Source organism: Lates calcarifer, linkage group LG20 (assembly GCF_001640805.2).
Source record: "Lates calcarifer isolate ASB-BC8 linkage group LG20, TLL_Latcal_v3, whole genome shotgun sequence".
NCBI lineage: Eukaryota > Metazoa > Chordata > Actinopteri > Centropomidae > Lates > Lates calcarifer.
In genome coordinates, this window is record NC_066852.1 from 19,421,017 (window position 1) to 19,438,042 (window position 17,026).

General features: G+C 41.1%; 3 protein-coding genes across 3 annotated transcripts; all 3 read right to left on the bottom strand.

Annotated features, from left to right (window-relative positions):
• Positions 1-1,039: 1,039 nt before the first annotated feature.
• Positions 1,040-4,380, bottom strand: fam89b (family with sequence similarity 89 member B). The gene is made up of 2 exons (XM_018692531.2): positions 3,634-4,380; positions 1,040-2,802 (listed from the first exon to the last, which is right to left on the bottom strand). The coding sequence occupies exons 1-2, from the start codon at positions 3,916-3,918 to the stop codon at positions 2,518-2,520; spliced, it is 570 nt and encodes a 189-aa protein (XP_018548047.1). The 5' UTR covers positions 3,919-4,380; the 3' UTR covers positions 1,040-2,517.
• A 240-nt stretch (positions 4,381-4,620) lies between these two features.
• On the bottom strand, positions 4,621-7,054 carry znrd2 (zinc ribbon domain containing 2). Its single transcript, XM_018692530.2, has 4 exons — positions 6,981-7,054; positions 6,388-6,539; positions 6,207-6,291; positions 4,621-6,045 (listed from the first exon to the last, which is right to left on the bottom strand). Exons 1-4 carry the CDS (start codon positions 6,994-6,996, stop codon positions 5,612-5,614), a joined length of 687 nt encoding a protein of 228 aa, XP_018548046.1. The 5' UTR covers positions 6,997-7,054; the 3' UTR covers positions 4,621-5,611.
• A 491-nt stretch (positions 7,055-7,545) lies between these two features.
• arr3a (arrestin 3a, retinal (X-arrestin)) lies at positions 7,546-14,380 on the bottom strand. The gene is made up of 18 exons (XM_018692647.2): positions 14,304-14,380; positions 12,498-12,529; positions 11,570-11,600; positions 11,370-11,430; positions 11,225-11,269; positions 10,909-11,099; positions 10,400-10,459; positions 10,208-10,284; positions 9,918-10,053; positions 9,711-9,795; positions 9,541-9,613; positions 9,301-9,438; positions 8,955-9,038; positions 8,825-8,848; positions 8,667-8,716; positions 8,502-8,521; positions 8,330-8,360; positions 7,546-8,056 (listed from the first exon to the last, which is right to left on the bottom strand). The coding sequence occupies exons 2-16, from the start codon at positions 12,503-12,505 to the stop codon at positions 8,517-8,519; spliced, it is 1,068 nt and encodes a 355-aa protein (XP_018548163.1). The 5' UTR covers positions 12,506-12,529; positions 14,304-14,380; the 3' UTR covers positions 7,546-8,056; positions 8,330-8,360; positions 8,502-8,516.
• Between the last annotated feature and the right edge of the window lie 2,646 nt (positions 14,381-17,026).

Genomic DNA, 17,026 nt, shown 5'->3' on the forward strand with positions numbered 1-17,026 from the left:
GATGGATGGATGGACAGAGGCAGCTGGGGTGGAGGAGTGTGGGGCAGCAGCAGGGGCAGCAACTCTCTCATGACTCAGAGTTGGGCTAATATTACACCGTGGGTCCAGGGTTTTCAGCTGAGTACACTCCCTCCCCAAACATGCGCACATACACACCTAAGAGACGCCCTCCGCCTCGCTGATCTGTCTACAGCTTCCTTTCCTCCTTGCGATCAGACCTGACCACTGCACCTGCTGGTTTACACCCAATTTTATGCTTTTAATCTGACACCCACCCGTGAATAGTTAATATAAAAATACCATTACTGTCCTTCTGTCCTTGGTTGAATTGTGCTTGAACATTCTCAGCTTTGGGGTATTTCCTCACCAAACTGATCTCGCCATTCATTGTTATCCAGAGGAAACCTCACCACTAACACCTTATTGTCCTCCCCAGCTTTCCCAGCTGACATCCACCGCACTGCCCTCCTGACTGATGTCTGTTTATTTTAATAATCACTCACTGAAGCGCACTAACAGTACTTACTGTAACTGTGGGGTGTGATAATAACAGCAATAACTAGGCTTACTGCCCATCTGTTATGGACAAAGTGGATGGAGACCAAAACATATCAAGAGACATGGAAAAGCAAAGAGAGACAAGTGAAAACAAAGAGATAGATAGAAAGTGTCAGTTAAAAAAAAACACACATTTGCTTTTACTGTAGCTGATGCATTGTGATGCATGGATCACACACAGATCTACTGCTAAACTGACAGAGACAGACAGATATATTCTAACTATATCCGCGACACATGTTGATTATAAATAGAGAACAGCAGGAGATTTTCTACTCAAACGTCACTCCTGCTCTCTCCACAGCAAATGGTTTTCCCCACTCTGCTGCTTTCAGCATGACCTCAGAGGAGGAGGCCTGCAGGAGTGGAGCAGCTCTGTGTTAGAGACAGGGGCAGTGTGTCCCCCTGTTGGTCATATTTTGCAATAGCATCCCCTGATTGCCTTTAATTCAAATGCAGGAATACACACCGTGCATACATGTGGTATCAAGTGTAGTTTTATTTAGTAGCTAATATTTAGGTTCAAAAAAAGTAATTTACTATTCAATACTGTGCCCATTTATTTTGCATTAAAGAATGTGATAATCCTGTGCCTATACTATATGTGACAAAAAGATACAGCATCAGATTTGCTCTGATTTAAACACAATCTAGGGACAGAAATGCTAAATAAAAAAAAAAAGCCCAACTTATGAGACAGCTTTATTATGCCTGGATACAAGACTTCAGAGCAGAATCCCATCAGAATGAATTCTTATCTTAATGGGGAAATCAACAGCAAATGTCAGACTTAGGAGATTAATAAATGTCTGGTTTGGCAGAATAACAAGCTAAATATCATTTTCAAAAGAATATTCGCTTCATCTGTGGAAAAGAAAAATGTGTTTACCGTATCAAAGGCTCATAGATTGACAGATCACACATTATTGATTGACAAAGCTGCTGTCCACTCTTGAGTCAAGACACTAAATGGTGAAGAATACTGTTTGACAGGAGAACTGATTGTACTCCTCTTACAGAACATCAGGTCTGAAAACCTGAAATCATCACAAAAACATCAAAAGTGAAATTAACCTCATTTTATGCCACACCTGTATCCACTGATGTCATTATAATTATTAGAAATACACCACCCAGCTCATTTCCAAAGCTAAGGAAGTAGCATGTAACAGCATGTAGATGATGCAATTAAGAGAAAAGAGCTTACTTGTATCTCTCCTCATGTTTTCTCTTTTAGGTGACCTCAATACACAACAAATTGCTAATTTAATATCCAGGAAGTGCATGTTAAGCCACAAAAACTGTGAATATAAAGGATTATCTGTGCATGTGTGAGGGATTGAACTGTTTCTGTGCTAAACATCACCATCCAGTGTCGTGCAGAAATACAATAAATCTTACCTCGCTAAATTTTGGATCCTGTGTAGAAAAAAAACATATGCTTTCACATGACATGTAGTGTGCACATGTGTAACAGTAAAAATATATATGCATACATTACATTCATATAAAGTGACTGGGTCCCATATAGTTCACCTTATGTTTCTTGATAACTACTGTTATCAGATTCCTACTCAGTGTAACCAAGAAACCTTTAAGTTGGAGTCAAACCTGATATCAAGATGTAGTGGAGCAAAAACTTGGTCCAGTGTAAATAATGGAAAGGCCACACGTGTCACTGCTTATTTTATAAGCTACAGAAATTTCCAATTACATCAATGAGATGTCAAAAAGCCAGAGTCAGATAGATGCAAACAGGCACAGATTCTGCAAAGTGTAAAAAAATGTGTGTGGATAAGATTAAGTACTGGACATTTTACCCAGATAAGAGATGCATAGCGTAAAAGCCAGTGCACATGGGGCCTAAAGGCCAGTAAGAGACACCCACTTTGAGAAAATATAGTCAAGGAGTCTCCACAGTGCAGAGTGCACAGAACGTACTGTATGTCTGTATGTTCATCAGGGAATATGGAAGGAGTCTTTGATCCACTGGTCCCTGGAGTTGCAGCTGGGTGGAGGCAGAGGCAAGGATGAGGAGGATGGAGGAGACTGCGAGAGACCTCTTGTCTCCTCCTCGTCTTCCTCCTCTACTTCATCCTCCTCCTCCTCCTCCTCCTCAGAGTATCCATTATCAGCACTGAGCGAGGCCTCAGACAGAAGCGAGGAGCCCTTGTATTCCTGGATGGCTTCGTGGAGAGACCACAGCTGGCACAGCAGAGACATGTCGAGCTGACGCAGACCGACCTGTTACACACAAAAACATAACATATCTTGAGAGGATAGAACACGTAAGGAAACCGAGATGGAAATGTGATGAGAAAGTTCATTTTTGTCCTTGGAAATAGCAGACTGACAAAATAATCTTAACAAATGAGCAATCCTCATGCAGTTTTGAGACACTTTACTATTTTTTTTTTTTACCCTGCACCATTACAGATGATACGCTTATAAAACACAGCACATTACTAAAGATTAAACAGCTGGTTTCCAACCTGTTTAGTTTCTCCTATAAAATCAATGTCTGTCAGATGTGTATAACTGCAGTTCCACCAAAGAAACATTTTCCCTCTAAACTTTTCACACAATTTAATCTAAATAACTGAGGCAAAGAAGTAAAAATATCCAACATTTCACTCCCTCTCTCCATTTAATCTAATCACAGCTCCTCAGATTTAGCCTGCCTTATGACATCCAGGTTGGAAACCACTTCAATAAAAGTCCTAACTGTAAACAATGTAGTCTGTTGCTTCTCAACCAGAAACAACAGCACAATCCTGCCTACACACTAATGCATCAGTATTGGTAATCTAATAGACTCATAACATCAGTCAGTCACAGGGACCCCTTTCTGTTGTTACTTTGTAGGTTTTTGAATGCATTACTTTCACTTTGAAACAGTGTGTGTATACATTATTGTTTTGGTACTTTGGTACAGTCTCCATGACAACTGAGCAAACTCTATCCACTGATGAGATGTAAGATTATTTCCTTCTCATATCAAAATCTAAATGCTTAAGTACAAATTAGTAAAAACGTGATAAAAGAAGTTCTACAAGTTTTCGTCCTGAGCCTCACCATCTCTTTCCGCAGCAGAGCCAGAGCAGCGTCCAGTCCGCCCGGCTTGCCGTGACCGCGCGGCGCGTCGCCGCCGCCGCCGATGCAACCGCTGCCGCCGCCCCGGCTGATGTCGGCCTGGATGCGCGCTCTCTTGCTGTGCACCTTCTCGATGTCCCGCCACGATCCGCCGCTGGAGTTCAGGATGCCGCTCAGGCCTTTGGGCAGCGGCGGCAGCCCCTCCACCGAGAAGACACCGCCCACCGCCGGACAGTCCACCGCGCAGCCCCGACTACTCCCGTTCATCACGACAATGCACGGATAGTGGACTCGGCGCCACTGTTTCTGCACTGGTCTCTCAGGAGAGCGTGGTCACTCTCAAATGCACATATGTTAATGCGCTATGCTGCCTCACCATCACTTTTAGGTGCTGTTTTCCTCTCTCTCGGCTGCAGAGGTGTCTCGGGAAAAAAACGCTTCTCACAAGGAAAAAGCGAGTGAATGCGTTCCTGTTTTCTGGATGCGACCAAGCCACGGTAATAGCAGTGAATGCCGGGTTAATGTCATGCTTCCTGGCTTTGTTTTGTTTCCTCTCCTTTGTATGGGAGATTTCACCGTCAGTCCCCGGCTCCGCCCGGCAGGGACCGCGCCCCGCCCCGCTACAGTCCGTGTTTGGCAGAGGGAGACAGACAGTGGTTTGACTAATTCAAGTGGATTTCTCATGAGCTCAGGCTGTCCAAAACTAAGTCTAAACAAAGCCCATACATAGGCAGACTGGTAGATTCATGTACCAACATTAAAGAAAACTGCACTGCACTGCACCAGTGGTAAAAACGTGGCTGGTAATTTTTACTGAAATTCACATATTCTAAACAGAAATCCAATTCATATATGTTTATTAGTACTTTAAATTGTACTTGTTTAAACACAGAACTTTCCAATTAACAAACTTTTGACACTGCTTTTTGCATTTGGCGCCCTCTTGTGCAAAGAAACGAATTGCAGCACTCCTGAACAGGCAAAGCTTTATTCAGGTACATAATTAGAAAACTCTTGACTGCCTTGAACAATACTGAAGCTCACTTTTTCTAATATGAAGTGCTGTCTACTGATGTACAGTGCACAGTTCATTTGCTCTAGAATGTTTATTTTTAATGAACGAGGAACAATGAGTCCGACTCCTGAATGTTGCCCTGTGTCATCTGAGCAATCGCTGAATAAACCGACTATCACCACCATCATGCATCAAATATATTTACAATAAAAACCTAACAACTGCCGGCGCACAAGGACAAGCTTTAAACCACCAGGGGGGTCAGAGACACCAGAAATCTATCTGAATGTCGAAGAAGCAGGGCCCACGTAGAGGACTGGCGTGTTTGTCGACACACCAACACGCTTTACATTTTAACTGTTGACTTACATTCTAATAGTATGTTGTATATCATCACAGAGACTCTTTTTGTTTGAACTTTGTGATTTGTAAACCTACACCATGTTTGGGATACTATAGGACAACCAATCAGGAAAAAACATGTCCCACATCTCTGGGAAATGTGGTCATCTCAGATTAACCAGAGCCAACCAGCTATGGATTTATGTTAGCATTATTTTTCTGTAAAATATAGATTAAGCCCAATTTAATCTTTTTTTAATGGCAAGATGGTTTAAAATTAATACCAACAGTTAATATGTTTTGACAAAGGTTCAGTTTTCTATAATTAAATTATAACTTACAATTTGACAAAACAGTCAAATGAACATTGAGAAACCCTGTAACATGATATATCTGTCAGTGGTATACATTAACTCAAGAGTAACCTGTGAACTTTTGACACTAATCTCATTTCAAGTGCATTTTCTGACCAATTCTGAATTCAGCTCTATGCGTGGTTTCAGTCAGAGGGAGATGCTGCAAAGCAGCAAACCAGAGTCAGTATTCCAAGACAGAGGCAAGTAGAAACAGCGTTATGCCATGGTTTCAACCAGTGCATGATGGTTACTGGCTGAGCTCTTTGAGGCTGCGCAGTGAGTTGGCACAGCTGGCAATGAGGCTGCAGAGCTGGATGCTTGCCTCCAGGGAGGCCGAGCTCTGTAGCTGGGTGGTGGCCCAGCGAAGTTTGGTTAGAACAGCGTCCTCAGCTTCTTGCAACACAGGTCGGAGGGCAGTGCTCTGTGGACAAACTGGTGGACGAGCTGGTGCCAGGGTTGTGGTGGAGGCAGGAGGTGAAGGAGAGGGGACAGGAGGGGGAAGTGGGGGGGCTCTTCCTCCTGCGGCAGCACCCTCACAGTGCTCTGGCCTGGGAACCGACACACTTGCCTGACTGCTGCTGCTAGGGCCTCCGTTGAGTTCAGGTGCCTGGGACGGTGCAGGGGACTGGGCTGCGAGCTGCCTTTCTCTCACCTGGGACAACGCCGCCTGCGCATTTAGAGCTGAGAGGAGCAGAGAGAGGCAGGTAGGGAGATGGGAACAAGCAAATTAAGTTTACAAAAAGCACAAAGTGAGAGGAGCAGTGATGGAGGGAGGGAGACATGTGGCCCGAGAGAAGACATCTAGTTCATGCAGTAAACGTGTATGTGTGAGTTGTGTATACCAGGGTTGTCCTTGTCAATATCAGAGTCCAGCTCCTGACATGAAACACAGTAGTTTTTCTGCTGTCTGTCCTGGAGAAGAATGGTCTGCAAACACAAAGTAAATGTTATACCATTACAGCTTTTCTTCATGATCAACACACTGCCACCTTCACAAACAAAACATAAGTTCACACTCCTCACCCCACACACATCACAGCACTCCCCCAGCATCTTGTATCCTTTGAGCAGGTAGTCTCCCATCAGCTTGCTGATTTTGTCTTGTCGCTCCCTGCGAGCCTGGATCACCTTCATCTCTGCCTCTGTTGGAGGCTCCCACGCAAAGTCCTCGTCATCTGGAGTCAGTAAAAAAAGTGCTAATTTAATTCAACACCTACACAGACTCTTTGCTGCTCTATAACCATCATAAAACTCCGTTTTTGCTGTGATACAACTTGTAAACAGTTTGTAGCGCTGTTGTAACGTGTGTGTATGTGTCGACGTTTTACTCCGTAAATATTATAACTGATTTTTGTAGATAATTACTTGGTTAAAGTAGTGTTGTTTTTAAAAAGTGATTAGCATCGCCGCAGTACTCTGCTACGAAAAGATAAGCTAGCAAAGCAGCCGGGCTAACGTCTAGCTAACGACATGTATATGCTGGCGACGGCAAATCTGAGAAAAAAATAAAATAACACTCGAGAATCGCCGTTTATATGCGCGCTAAAATGCACTTTAACAGCACAGTAAGTAGGTGGGAGAAATGTCAAAGTTAGCTTGGTTATAAGTTCACAAACCTCCATTCAAAGCCATGATGCTTCAGTGCTACACGTTGTGCGCGATGACGTCAGGCGCCGTCGTCTTCGTCGCTGGTCAGAGAGAAACTTTTCAGCAGAGTCGCTGTGGCCCTCTGCTGGCGGAAAACTGAGCATAAAACATCATCTACAGCAGCCAACGTTGAAGTGAAATACCAACACCTACTCTGCTGGAATAGGGACAACTGCTGGAGTTAGTTACCCCTTAAAAAAATCTAAAAGTGAATAACTAAACTGTGGTTGAGTTTCCTCTCCAGTGTCTCTGTTTCCGAGGCATTTTTTTTGGCATTGACATAATACATAAACTACTCTGTTTGACTGTACTTATGATATAATCACAAAATATTACAAAATTTTATATTTTATCTTGTGAGATGTAGTCGGAGGTTATACCAAAAAGTCTATGACAATAGCACTGACACTGGTGTTGTGCTAAAAGTTTTCCTATCAGTACGATGTTCATTCATTTTGTTTTAAAAAACAAATCAGAAGACTCCAAAAGCATGTTATACGTTGAGACAGGGGAAAAACCAATGCATCACAACAATTCTGTTTTTAGAAGTATTTTATTCAATGTATTGTTTTATTGTATTTTGGGTTATTTGCCTTAGCCAGTCAAAAACAGAAACTGTTACATTTCACAGAAAGAAAAAAACAATAGACCGGTGTATCACCTTAATTCAAAGCACTCTGGCTTTTATGGGCTTCAAACTCGTTTCCTAACCTTCCCCCACTCATAGACTTTTACTCTGCACATGTATGTGTGTGTTTCAACAGAAGTGTTTGGTTGCTAAATGCTGGATACTATTTTGCAATTCAGTTACTTTGTCTATAGCTAAAAGACAGCAATTAAACCACAAAAACATCTGTGAGGGGGCTGATGTTACATCTGTGTGATTATCCTTGGTGTGTTCGTTCTCTTCAGTTGCTCACTTATAGTTATTTGATTTCATTAGGACAGACACCTTCTTCTTCTTCTTCTTTGTTTGTGTCATTTCCCCTTGTTTTCTTCCTCTCTTAATGTGGGTTTCTTTTCAACTTCCACGGTAACATCCTCTCTGAAAAAAAAGCAAACATGAAGGGAAGTTTACACAAAGTTAACCCAACTATCACCTGAAAGTGTTTCCACATTGATGCTGTGTAACACATCCACTGAGATCCAACATTATACATTAAAATATCTCATGGATGATTGGTTAACTTCATTTACCTATAATCTTTAAATGATATAAAATAATGCTCAACTACTCATTTTAATAATGTGGAAATTTTCATGAATTATTGTTTTGTTTTTATTATTATTATTATTATTATTGATGTATGAACCTCACCTTTTCTATAGGGAAGTTTTCTTTCACAACACTGCAACAAGAAGAACATAATAACATTAAAAAGGCAGAATGTTGAGTTACAAAAATGCCCAAAAGAAATGTAAAAAATAGATTAAATATGTTTACAGTTTATAGGTGATAGCCCCAAAACTAAAAGTGATTTGGTACTTACACTGATGTGCAGTCTTTACTCTGCTCAGTTTGGAAGGGAGGTTGATGTGAAAGGAAGAAAATAACAGGATGAGAGGGTAAAATCATTAGAACAGCCAACACATGAACTGTGATGTTCACTGGTCACAGACAAATCAGACGTTTATATGTGTGTCTTATAAAATACCTTCAGGCTTGGGGTGCATGAGCATGACTGGCAGCTCCACTGTGACATCACTGCAGAGGAAACAAACCAACCAGTCAAAATCATGCAGATATTTGGAGGTCACTGCTCATTGGCTGTATGGGCTGTGATATAATACGTAATGGATGGATAGTGCTCACCTGGCAGTGAGGCCACCCAGCAGGCTACACGAGGAGAAGAGGGACATCATGAGTTTGTTTTGATTAATTTCACCACATTTAATCGTTGATTTTGTTTTCTTGTGCCATAAATGTCTAAACAGACACTTACCCTCCTCCTGCCACCATGAGGTTAATTTTAATCTTGTAGGAAACCAGGATTCCCAACACCTCTTTCTCGACACCCTGCCGCAGCCTGTGGAGGAGACGAATTACAAGGATTTGAGGGATTAGAAGGTTTAATTTAGTCGAGTGTACCACTACATGGCATCACAGACATAGAGTGACACGCAAGAAAAGCTACTGTAAATGTAAAACTACAAAGTGGAAAAAAGTTTGTCGGTCACAGACGAGCTGCTTTGGTCAATATCCCTGATCGTCCAAACTTCCCAGCAGTAAATTAAACTAATTACATGTAAATCCTCCTTTAATTCTGTCTGATGCGTCTGCGTACTTACATGGTGGTGGAGGCCAAGTTAGTGTCCTCGTCCTTCAGCCGTCCATCCAGCGCCAGGCCTCGTTTCTCCTTGTTTTCAGACAGCAGGGGGGTGATGGACACAGTGTTTTCGTAGGTGCTGTTGGAATCCACTGTCTCTCTGCGGAGGATGAAACACAAACAAATCTATAAACACATTCTCTGTCACAGTGTCTTTGATAATTGGTGTTTGATATTTGCTTTCAGTGTTCTGTCCACGTACCCAAACTCCTGGTTAAAAACAGTCTTGGTGTATTTGTCTGCTGAGTAGAGGACAATGTCTGTGGTCTGGTCCACTGTGAAAGGAGACGAGTGAAGACAGGGTGAGTCAAAAATATTTGTGTTGTTCTCTCACTACCAACCATGTTATGTCCTATTATCAAAGATACCCACCAGTGATCTTGATTTTCTTGACTGTTTTGTTGCTCTCATTTTTGATTTTGATTTTGATTGGGATTGCTTCACCATGGAAGTAGAGCTGTGGTCAAATCAGAGGACAACCAGTTAACGGTGGTATAGTTAGAATAACTGGAAACATTAAAAAAAGGATAGCACAGAAATGTGGTATATGTTAGTTTAAAAAAAAATCAGCTACTGTACATCTTTCTCCATTGAAGCCTCTAGATGAACAGGCTTGTCAGACATCATGAAGCTCTTGCAGATTTCAGCCTTGGGCCCGGCGCCCACCTGAGAGGGAGCGTACTGGATTTTACGAATGACGAGGCGAGCAGTGTCCCTGTCAGACAGAATGAGACACGGAGGAGAAAGAAGAGGTGGGTGAAGGAGAATAAAGGATAGAGCAGGGAAAAAGTCAGTGCAGCAGAACAGTGACATAAAACATGTAAAAGATGAATGAATACAAAGAGATGATGAAATGAAAGTGCGCTCACTTCTTCTCAATCTTCTCATCAGGGTTGCTCTTTTCCTTGGCAAGGTAGGTTTTGACCTCAAAGTCGACACCACAAGCCTGCAAAGCAGAAATAAAACCTGTAACAATGGCCGGTGGCAACAATCGATACACCTGCCTATGCACTGAGGTTATGGGATGCATGTGATTTTATTATGAAGGAGAAGAGCTTTACCTTCCCCTTGTCATCAGGGCCAGGCTGCAGAGAGACTGAGCATGGCAGGTTGTTGGGAATCTGAAGAAAAAGACAAACATTTATGACTAAACAAATATGTTATTTTTATTCATTTACTTTCAAAATGAAGCATATTTTCACAGCTTGGAAATATAATATGAGACTTCAGACTTGTTTATCAACCTTTTCTAACCAAAGGTGGCAATTTTTTAGGTGATAAAATTCCTCTGAATTAAAAAAAATGTAAAGTTTTCAATTGAATTTGGGGTTGTTATGTTTTATTTTGAAAGAATGATCTATGATTATTATTATCAAGGCTATTTAATTAATTTTTGATCAGGAATATATCAGACAAACAACCTAAGAAATCAGCCATGACGCTAAATAGTTGATACTTGTTATGACTATTAAACATTTAATTTTTAACCTGAACACAAGAAGTGGAACAAGTGGTAGAACAAGCTGAGCTCTTTAACTCTACACTTGTAACTGGACAAGCTGTTACACACCTCAAAAGTGAAAGGGTGAGCGTTGTCCCCAGCCTTCTTCAGCAGGGTCTCGTGCATGGCGCTCAGAGTGGGCTTGTGGTTCTCAGGGTAGATCTGGACATGCTGGATCCAGATGTCCTTCCTGAAGCACAGGCCCATCACATCCAGGTCGTCACTACCATAGCGGAAGGCACATGCCAGCTGCACAAACACTGTCAACGCACAACAGTAGATTTTTTTTATTTTTTATTTGTATCTTGCACCTGTGTGTGACTTTGATTTGGGAAGATTTAGTATTTTTGGGGGGGATTAAAAAATGGAGTTTTGATGATGTTACCTTTTCTGTCTCCAAAATCTGCTGGGTCCAGCTTTACAACACCATCTGCAGAGGCAGGCGTATCACAGATAATGTTACAATTAGCACACTCAAGCAGCTCCACACACACACACAAACACATGCACACACTGAAGAAGGAACATACCAACTTTGTCCACTGAGGACACATGGTCCACGTAGTCTCTCTTCCCCAGGTAGAGCGTCAGCTGAGAGACAGAAGGAAGGGAAAACAGCTGAGTGTTAACAGTTTCACTCACTTTCCATTGATGGAAAATTTTTAAAAGAAAAAACACACTATTAAAAGTGAGAGAAGAACTCAATACAAATCACCAAATGTAGACTTACCCCTCCGTTTCCACTGGTCTTCTTGAAAACCCTGTGAGAAAATGGAAGAGAAACACCACTTTAAGACTTTGTTTTTAATCCATCAACTCTTCTTTGTTTGTTTCCACCCTTCCCCATGTCTTCCTCCTTCACTACAACAGACGTCACTTCTCTTAATTAGAAATGACGACAGTAGGATTTACATATGAAAATGAATTGAATTTAGTTGCAGAACTGGTTGTTTTTAATGGTGCAAATACAGTAAGTGGCTTGTGAATGTAAATGACAGAGCTGCTGTGTGGATTAACCAGATAAACTAATGATTAGTTATAGACTCTGAAGGTAAAGTATGACTCTTGGCAAACAGCAGAAGGCCCAGTAATCCCTTATTCTCTTTTATCCAGTTAGGAATAGCTAAGTGTGGAGCAGCTTAACCTCATCCTGCCCGGATTGAAAGGCTGGCCCGGGTGAGGGAGCTACAAATGGTGTGACAGGGTTCCCAAATAGCTGATTACCAGTGTGATCCCAAATAGCTCATTACCTGTGCTACTGTCGGAGTCCACATTTGAACTGACGCATCAACTGACTATGCCGTAACAAACCTTAAATAAATACTTACTAAACTACTTGTCACTCTTTCAGTAGTTGGCTGACCCCGGTCAAAGTCTGCAGCACCAAGCTAGTAAAGGTTTTCAAGTCAGTTTTTTTTTTTTTTTTTTTTTTTTTTTTTTAGCTCTTTTCAGTTCTTTTCAACAATCCTCCTGTCGGTATACACTTTTGATTGCAATTTTTGGGATGTTGCAGTGAGAACAGCTGCACAACAACAACAACAAAAACAGGAAGACCGGTCTTGATCTTTTCTCAAGTTTTGATATTTCAGTTTGAAGCTGGGAAGGTTTAAGTGAGAGAACAACCTTAGGGAAAATAACAAAAGGAGAACAACACTTACTTTGCCATCTCTGTAAGATCTTTGGAAGTGGTCTGTTGGGAGAAGAGAAAAAAGACGTAACCTCAGGTCAATAGCAGGCCACAGCATCAGTCAGATGTTGGGATTAGGACATTGATCCCTCTCCAACTGTCAGCGTTCTGGCAGCCGGATTGATGTTTTGTTTTGAGGGTAGAGAAGGTTAATCCTTTGTGATAAGATTACACCATCGGTGTCAGGACTCCTGATCCAAAGCTGTTATCTGTTATTCTGATTCTGCTAACTGGGCCCCATCCAACAGACTCAAGCCTTGCACCGAACTCCTGGACAGATTTACACGGCACTCACGATTATGTCACAAAGTGTTCCCCTCAAACGTAACAGCAGTGCCAAAGCTGTTGCTTGAGTGGACTATTCAAGGACAGTTAAATAGATAAAACCCATTCAGCAACTTGCAGTAGTATCCCTGGATTTGATGAGACACTAAGTCCTACCAGTAGCCCTCTATAGCCCTGTAATGAGGATTACAACAGAAAGAGTTGCAAGAATTTGTTTCACTGGTGTTCATTAAAGATTTCAAAATCCAGTGCCATTAGTGGTATTTACTCATTTCTTAATTTACTTTCAGGCATCCCCTACTGTCCTGAGACTGTTTGGTCTTATTTATTTTCATGTGTAGTCCTTCACAATAAACTTGGTAAAATTGATATTTTAACCAAAACTGAATTGTTTCCTTTCCGTAACACACACCGACAGTCCTGTTGAGAGCATTGACTGCCTTATAAAAGAGTGTCTGCATTATGATTAGTTTCTAGGTATTTAAGGAGTTAATGTAACACTGTAAGCCTACAAATTAGCCTCCTAGTACTGCGATCATTTTATGGAACAATTACTGGCTTTTCTTTCTGGTGGAAAGGGAATTAGAGAGTGAATACAGATGTGCCCAGCATTTTTTTTTTAACTTCAAAAAGTTGCAGTATTATGCACAGCGATTGCTGTAGTGGGTAAATACATGGAGGAGAATGGCGACCTGTTTGGTTGAGCAGGAACCTCCAGTTCAAACCAACTGTGTCACAGCTGTTTCCCTCACTTCTGACTGGCTAACAGTTATTAAATATTCAATTCATATAACAATATGTTCTGTCATCATAACTGTTCTGTTTACCACAGCTGATGTTGGCTGTTGTCTGCAGGTGCCTTTGGAGACTTTATATCACAGCTCTCTTTGAACTAAGCCAGTTTATCTTCATACAGTATTTCCCACAGGGAAAAACTACTTATGATTGGTTTAAATTACTAATCTATTGTGTGCCTGCACTTGTTCTTTTGAATCAGAGCTGATATTTATCAGAGAAGCAAAACATTCTACTGTAAAACCACCTGAATATTTTATGCTGCCTTAATGTGCAGACCATCAACAGAGATAGTGTAACCAGGCTGGTATATTAATTTTACAACAATCTGCATCATAACTCTTTCTCATATAAAGAATTTTTTATTTTAACTATTTTAGAGACTTTGTAGGCTTATAGCCTGTAAATACTCTACAGCATGATACAATTATGGTGACCGTGATCAACAAACCTACTTAAGTCCAAGGTGTAAAATAACTCAGTGATTTTCAGTTAAAACCAGTGACCCTGAACCACCATCATCATGTGTAATCTAAGTATGAGCCCATAGTTTTTCCTCATCAGTGTAAACTATTCAAAACGTAAAGTCATGCATCTTAGACTCCAGTTGAAAATGCAGGCAGGAGCTTTCTTCAGTTTTGGCATCATCCATCCATCCATCCATCCATTCATTCATCCATCCATAAAGAGGTCTTACCTCTCCTCAGTTGTCTGGGATCTTGGTAGATTGTGTCAGGGTAAGTTGAGAGTGCGGTCTACAACAGTTGATCTCCCTTTTTATACCTGCAGCCTCTCTCTGCACATCACTGGGGTTTAACCGGTTCATTATTGCTGTCGTTGCCTGCTCCATAATCCAGTTAAGCAATCAGCGGATGGCTTTTTTGGACTACAAAGAGTTTAAAAATACTGGCCGGCTAAATCACAGGGACAGACAAACTACATAGTCTCCACATGGCTATGGTACTAGTAGGCTGATAATCCCCCTCTGCACCAACACAAACCAAACAATCAAGCCTCCGTTAATTCAGACAGGAGAATAAATCGGGTTCAAGGCCTTTTCAAAATCAGGGCTCATTTCTCTGAGAGGAATCATTGTGATTATTTTTAATCAAAAAGGTCTGGATGAATCATGACATAAGGGTTGTTGCTGGATGTGTTGGTTGACTTGTGTTTAATAATAGCCTTTAGAACTGCTATTATTAGCCCAATTCATCTGAAAGCTGCACCTGTTCTAAACAAGCATTCCTGCTGTGTCCTTAATTGAGGACAAGCATATTAAGAATCTTTTCTCATTAATTATCGATAATCAATCTTAAACTTAAGACACATTTCTCCTGCCAAAGAGATTAGGCAAGTATGTCTATTGGGTCAAAGAGACCACAGTAAACAAAAGCTACCATTTGCACTACATTTTTTCAAGGAACCAACAAATCTGATAGGCGATTTAAAATAAACAGTTTTTTGGCATTATGGGGTAAAATAAAAGTATTGTATAAACTAACAGGTGTACTTTCTCAGTATTCCACTCTGTCTGACCTCAGCAGATTAAAGGCTCTCGGTCCTGTTTCAGTGTAGATGATGGGAGCAGTGACGGCAATGTCAGAGTAAGCTGTCTTAATCAACAGTGTCTCAGTGATGTGCCAGAGATTAAGCAGAATCTTTTGACCTTTGAGACCCCCGTGAATCCTTTGACAGGTCCATCATAACAAGCTCAAAGTTCAAATCCGGACAACTCAACTTTAAATCCTGGTTAACACAGGAAAGTTGACAAAGACACTAAAGCCGACAAGCTGTGTTTCATCTGATACACTGGTACAGTCACACATGGTGTCTTTTCTTGTTAAATGCTAAAACAGACACATAGAGAAGTTTTTATTTAACTTTGAAGACATGGAGTATGAGGGCCAGTTTATGGGGATTGCTGACAGTATACTGATTCAGACAGTTGAATGTTTTGATATTGGGGGGTAATGTAGTCTCCCTGATAGAATCATTGTTTGCGCTGTAGTGCTAGCCTTAAAATAGCACTATAAAAACTTTATTATTCAATTTTCCGGGGTATAAATGAAGGGGAAACATGTACTTACTACCATAGAGGAGCAGCCTGTGTGGTTTAACTGACCAAGGAAGGCAACTAGATGATGTTTTTAAAAAGAAAATCTGATAAAATAAAAATATATTGTATGTTATTATAAACAGTCCATATAACGTGACAAAAAGCCTTAGCTGAAATCTAGCCAACAACAGCGGCGACCTCTAGGCCACCAGGACGCCCCACAAGGCAAGGGTTACTGTGTTGTGATGACCTTGGCTTAAGTGAGGTATTACGTAGTTTGCTCAAATCAAAGCACTGGGGCTGTGCAGGTAAAGTGTTACGTGAAAGATTTATCAGCTTCATCATTGATCAGGCTGTTTTAATTTGACTGATGCAATGGGAAAATAAAGCTCAGAGTACATTATTTAGCAAGGCAGACAAACATTTCCATGGTTATATAAACTTTCTTGCCTCCTCAACATTGTGCCTAACCACACCTATTTGTGATGTGGGCAAGGTAAAATAAAACAGAAATAGCAGGCTCAGGTTTTATTGGAACAGGTCACATTGCCTCCATACTAATCACTGTTTCGTCTGCAGTGCAGTTTCCAAGAAGCTGTTTGGCTTCCCTGGCTCTCTCTCAGCCTTTCAATCGCCTACCTAAACACAACGTGACAGTGTGATTCTCTCTGAGGAGGATCTCCCCATTGAACACATGACTGAGGCACAAACGGTCGAGCTTATTGGCATACAAAGACAGGGAAAGAGGAAAAAATGGCAAATATTCAGGTTTTTGGAATCACTGATATAAGATTTAAAAAGCACTGCACTGACAATATTAATTTGATTTGATGTTAGAGACAGAGACAATAAAGTTGGCTGAGCACAGATAATGAGAGACACTGGACTGTATTTTATCTAAATACCTTATCTCAAGGCAGAGAGCCAGACACACACTCTCTGTGTACTTCATGTGCATGATCCACACACTGGGGAAACTCTGCATTGGTTGGGTTGCTCTGGTATTATACAAAAATAATGAAGACAGGTGGCAAGTACCTGAGGGACCATTTGAATTCAGTGAAATGAGTTACTTGGATTTACTATTAAAATAATTCCAGCATCAAGCCATATCTGTTTCTTGTGTTCATTTTAACCCAAACTTTTAATTCTCGATACAAAATGAACCCCTCTTTTGAAAACATGGTTTGACATGAATAGGTAACAGACACGCCTCTGGTTTGGAAAAAAACAAGAAATATTTATAGAGTGAAACAAATCTCATTTTAGCACCTGGTTACTAAAGCCCAAGTTGGCATTGTTCCCAGGTGCTGAGAGGTTTTATTTAGGGCCAATGGAGCGAAGGCACTGTGGACAGCACAGCC

Bases quoted from the DNA above. Each gene is read 5' to 3' on its own strand.
- fam89b (XM_018692531.2), bottom strand. From the start codon at position 3,918: ATGAACGGGAGTAGTCGGGGCTGCGCGGTGGACTGTCCGGCGGTGGGC. The intron at 2,803-3,633 runs GTGAGGCTCAGG...TGTGTGTAACAG, and splicing joins CTCTGCTGCGGAAAGAGATG to GTCGGTCTGCGTCAGCTCGA.
- znrd2 (XM_018692530.2), bottom strand. The intron at 6,292-6,387 runs GTGAGGAGTGTG...TTGTGTTTGCAG, and splicing joins AGTGCTGTGATGTGTGTGGG to ACCATTCTTCTCCAGGACAG. The intron at 6,046-6,206 runs GTATACACAACT...TGCTCCTCTCAG, and splicing joins TATTGACAAGGACAACCCTG to CTCTAAATGCGCAGGCGGCG.
- arr3a (XM_018692647.2), bottom strand. The intron at 11,431-11,569 runs GTAAGTCTACAT...TCTGTCTCTCAG, and splicing joins AGACCAGTGGAAACGGAGGG to CTGACGCTCTACCTGGGGAA. The intron at 8,849-8,954 runs GTAAGTGTCTGT...CTCCTCGTGTAG, and splicing joins CTCATGGTGGCAGGAGGAGG to CCTGCTGGGTGGCCTCACTG.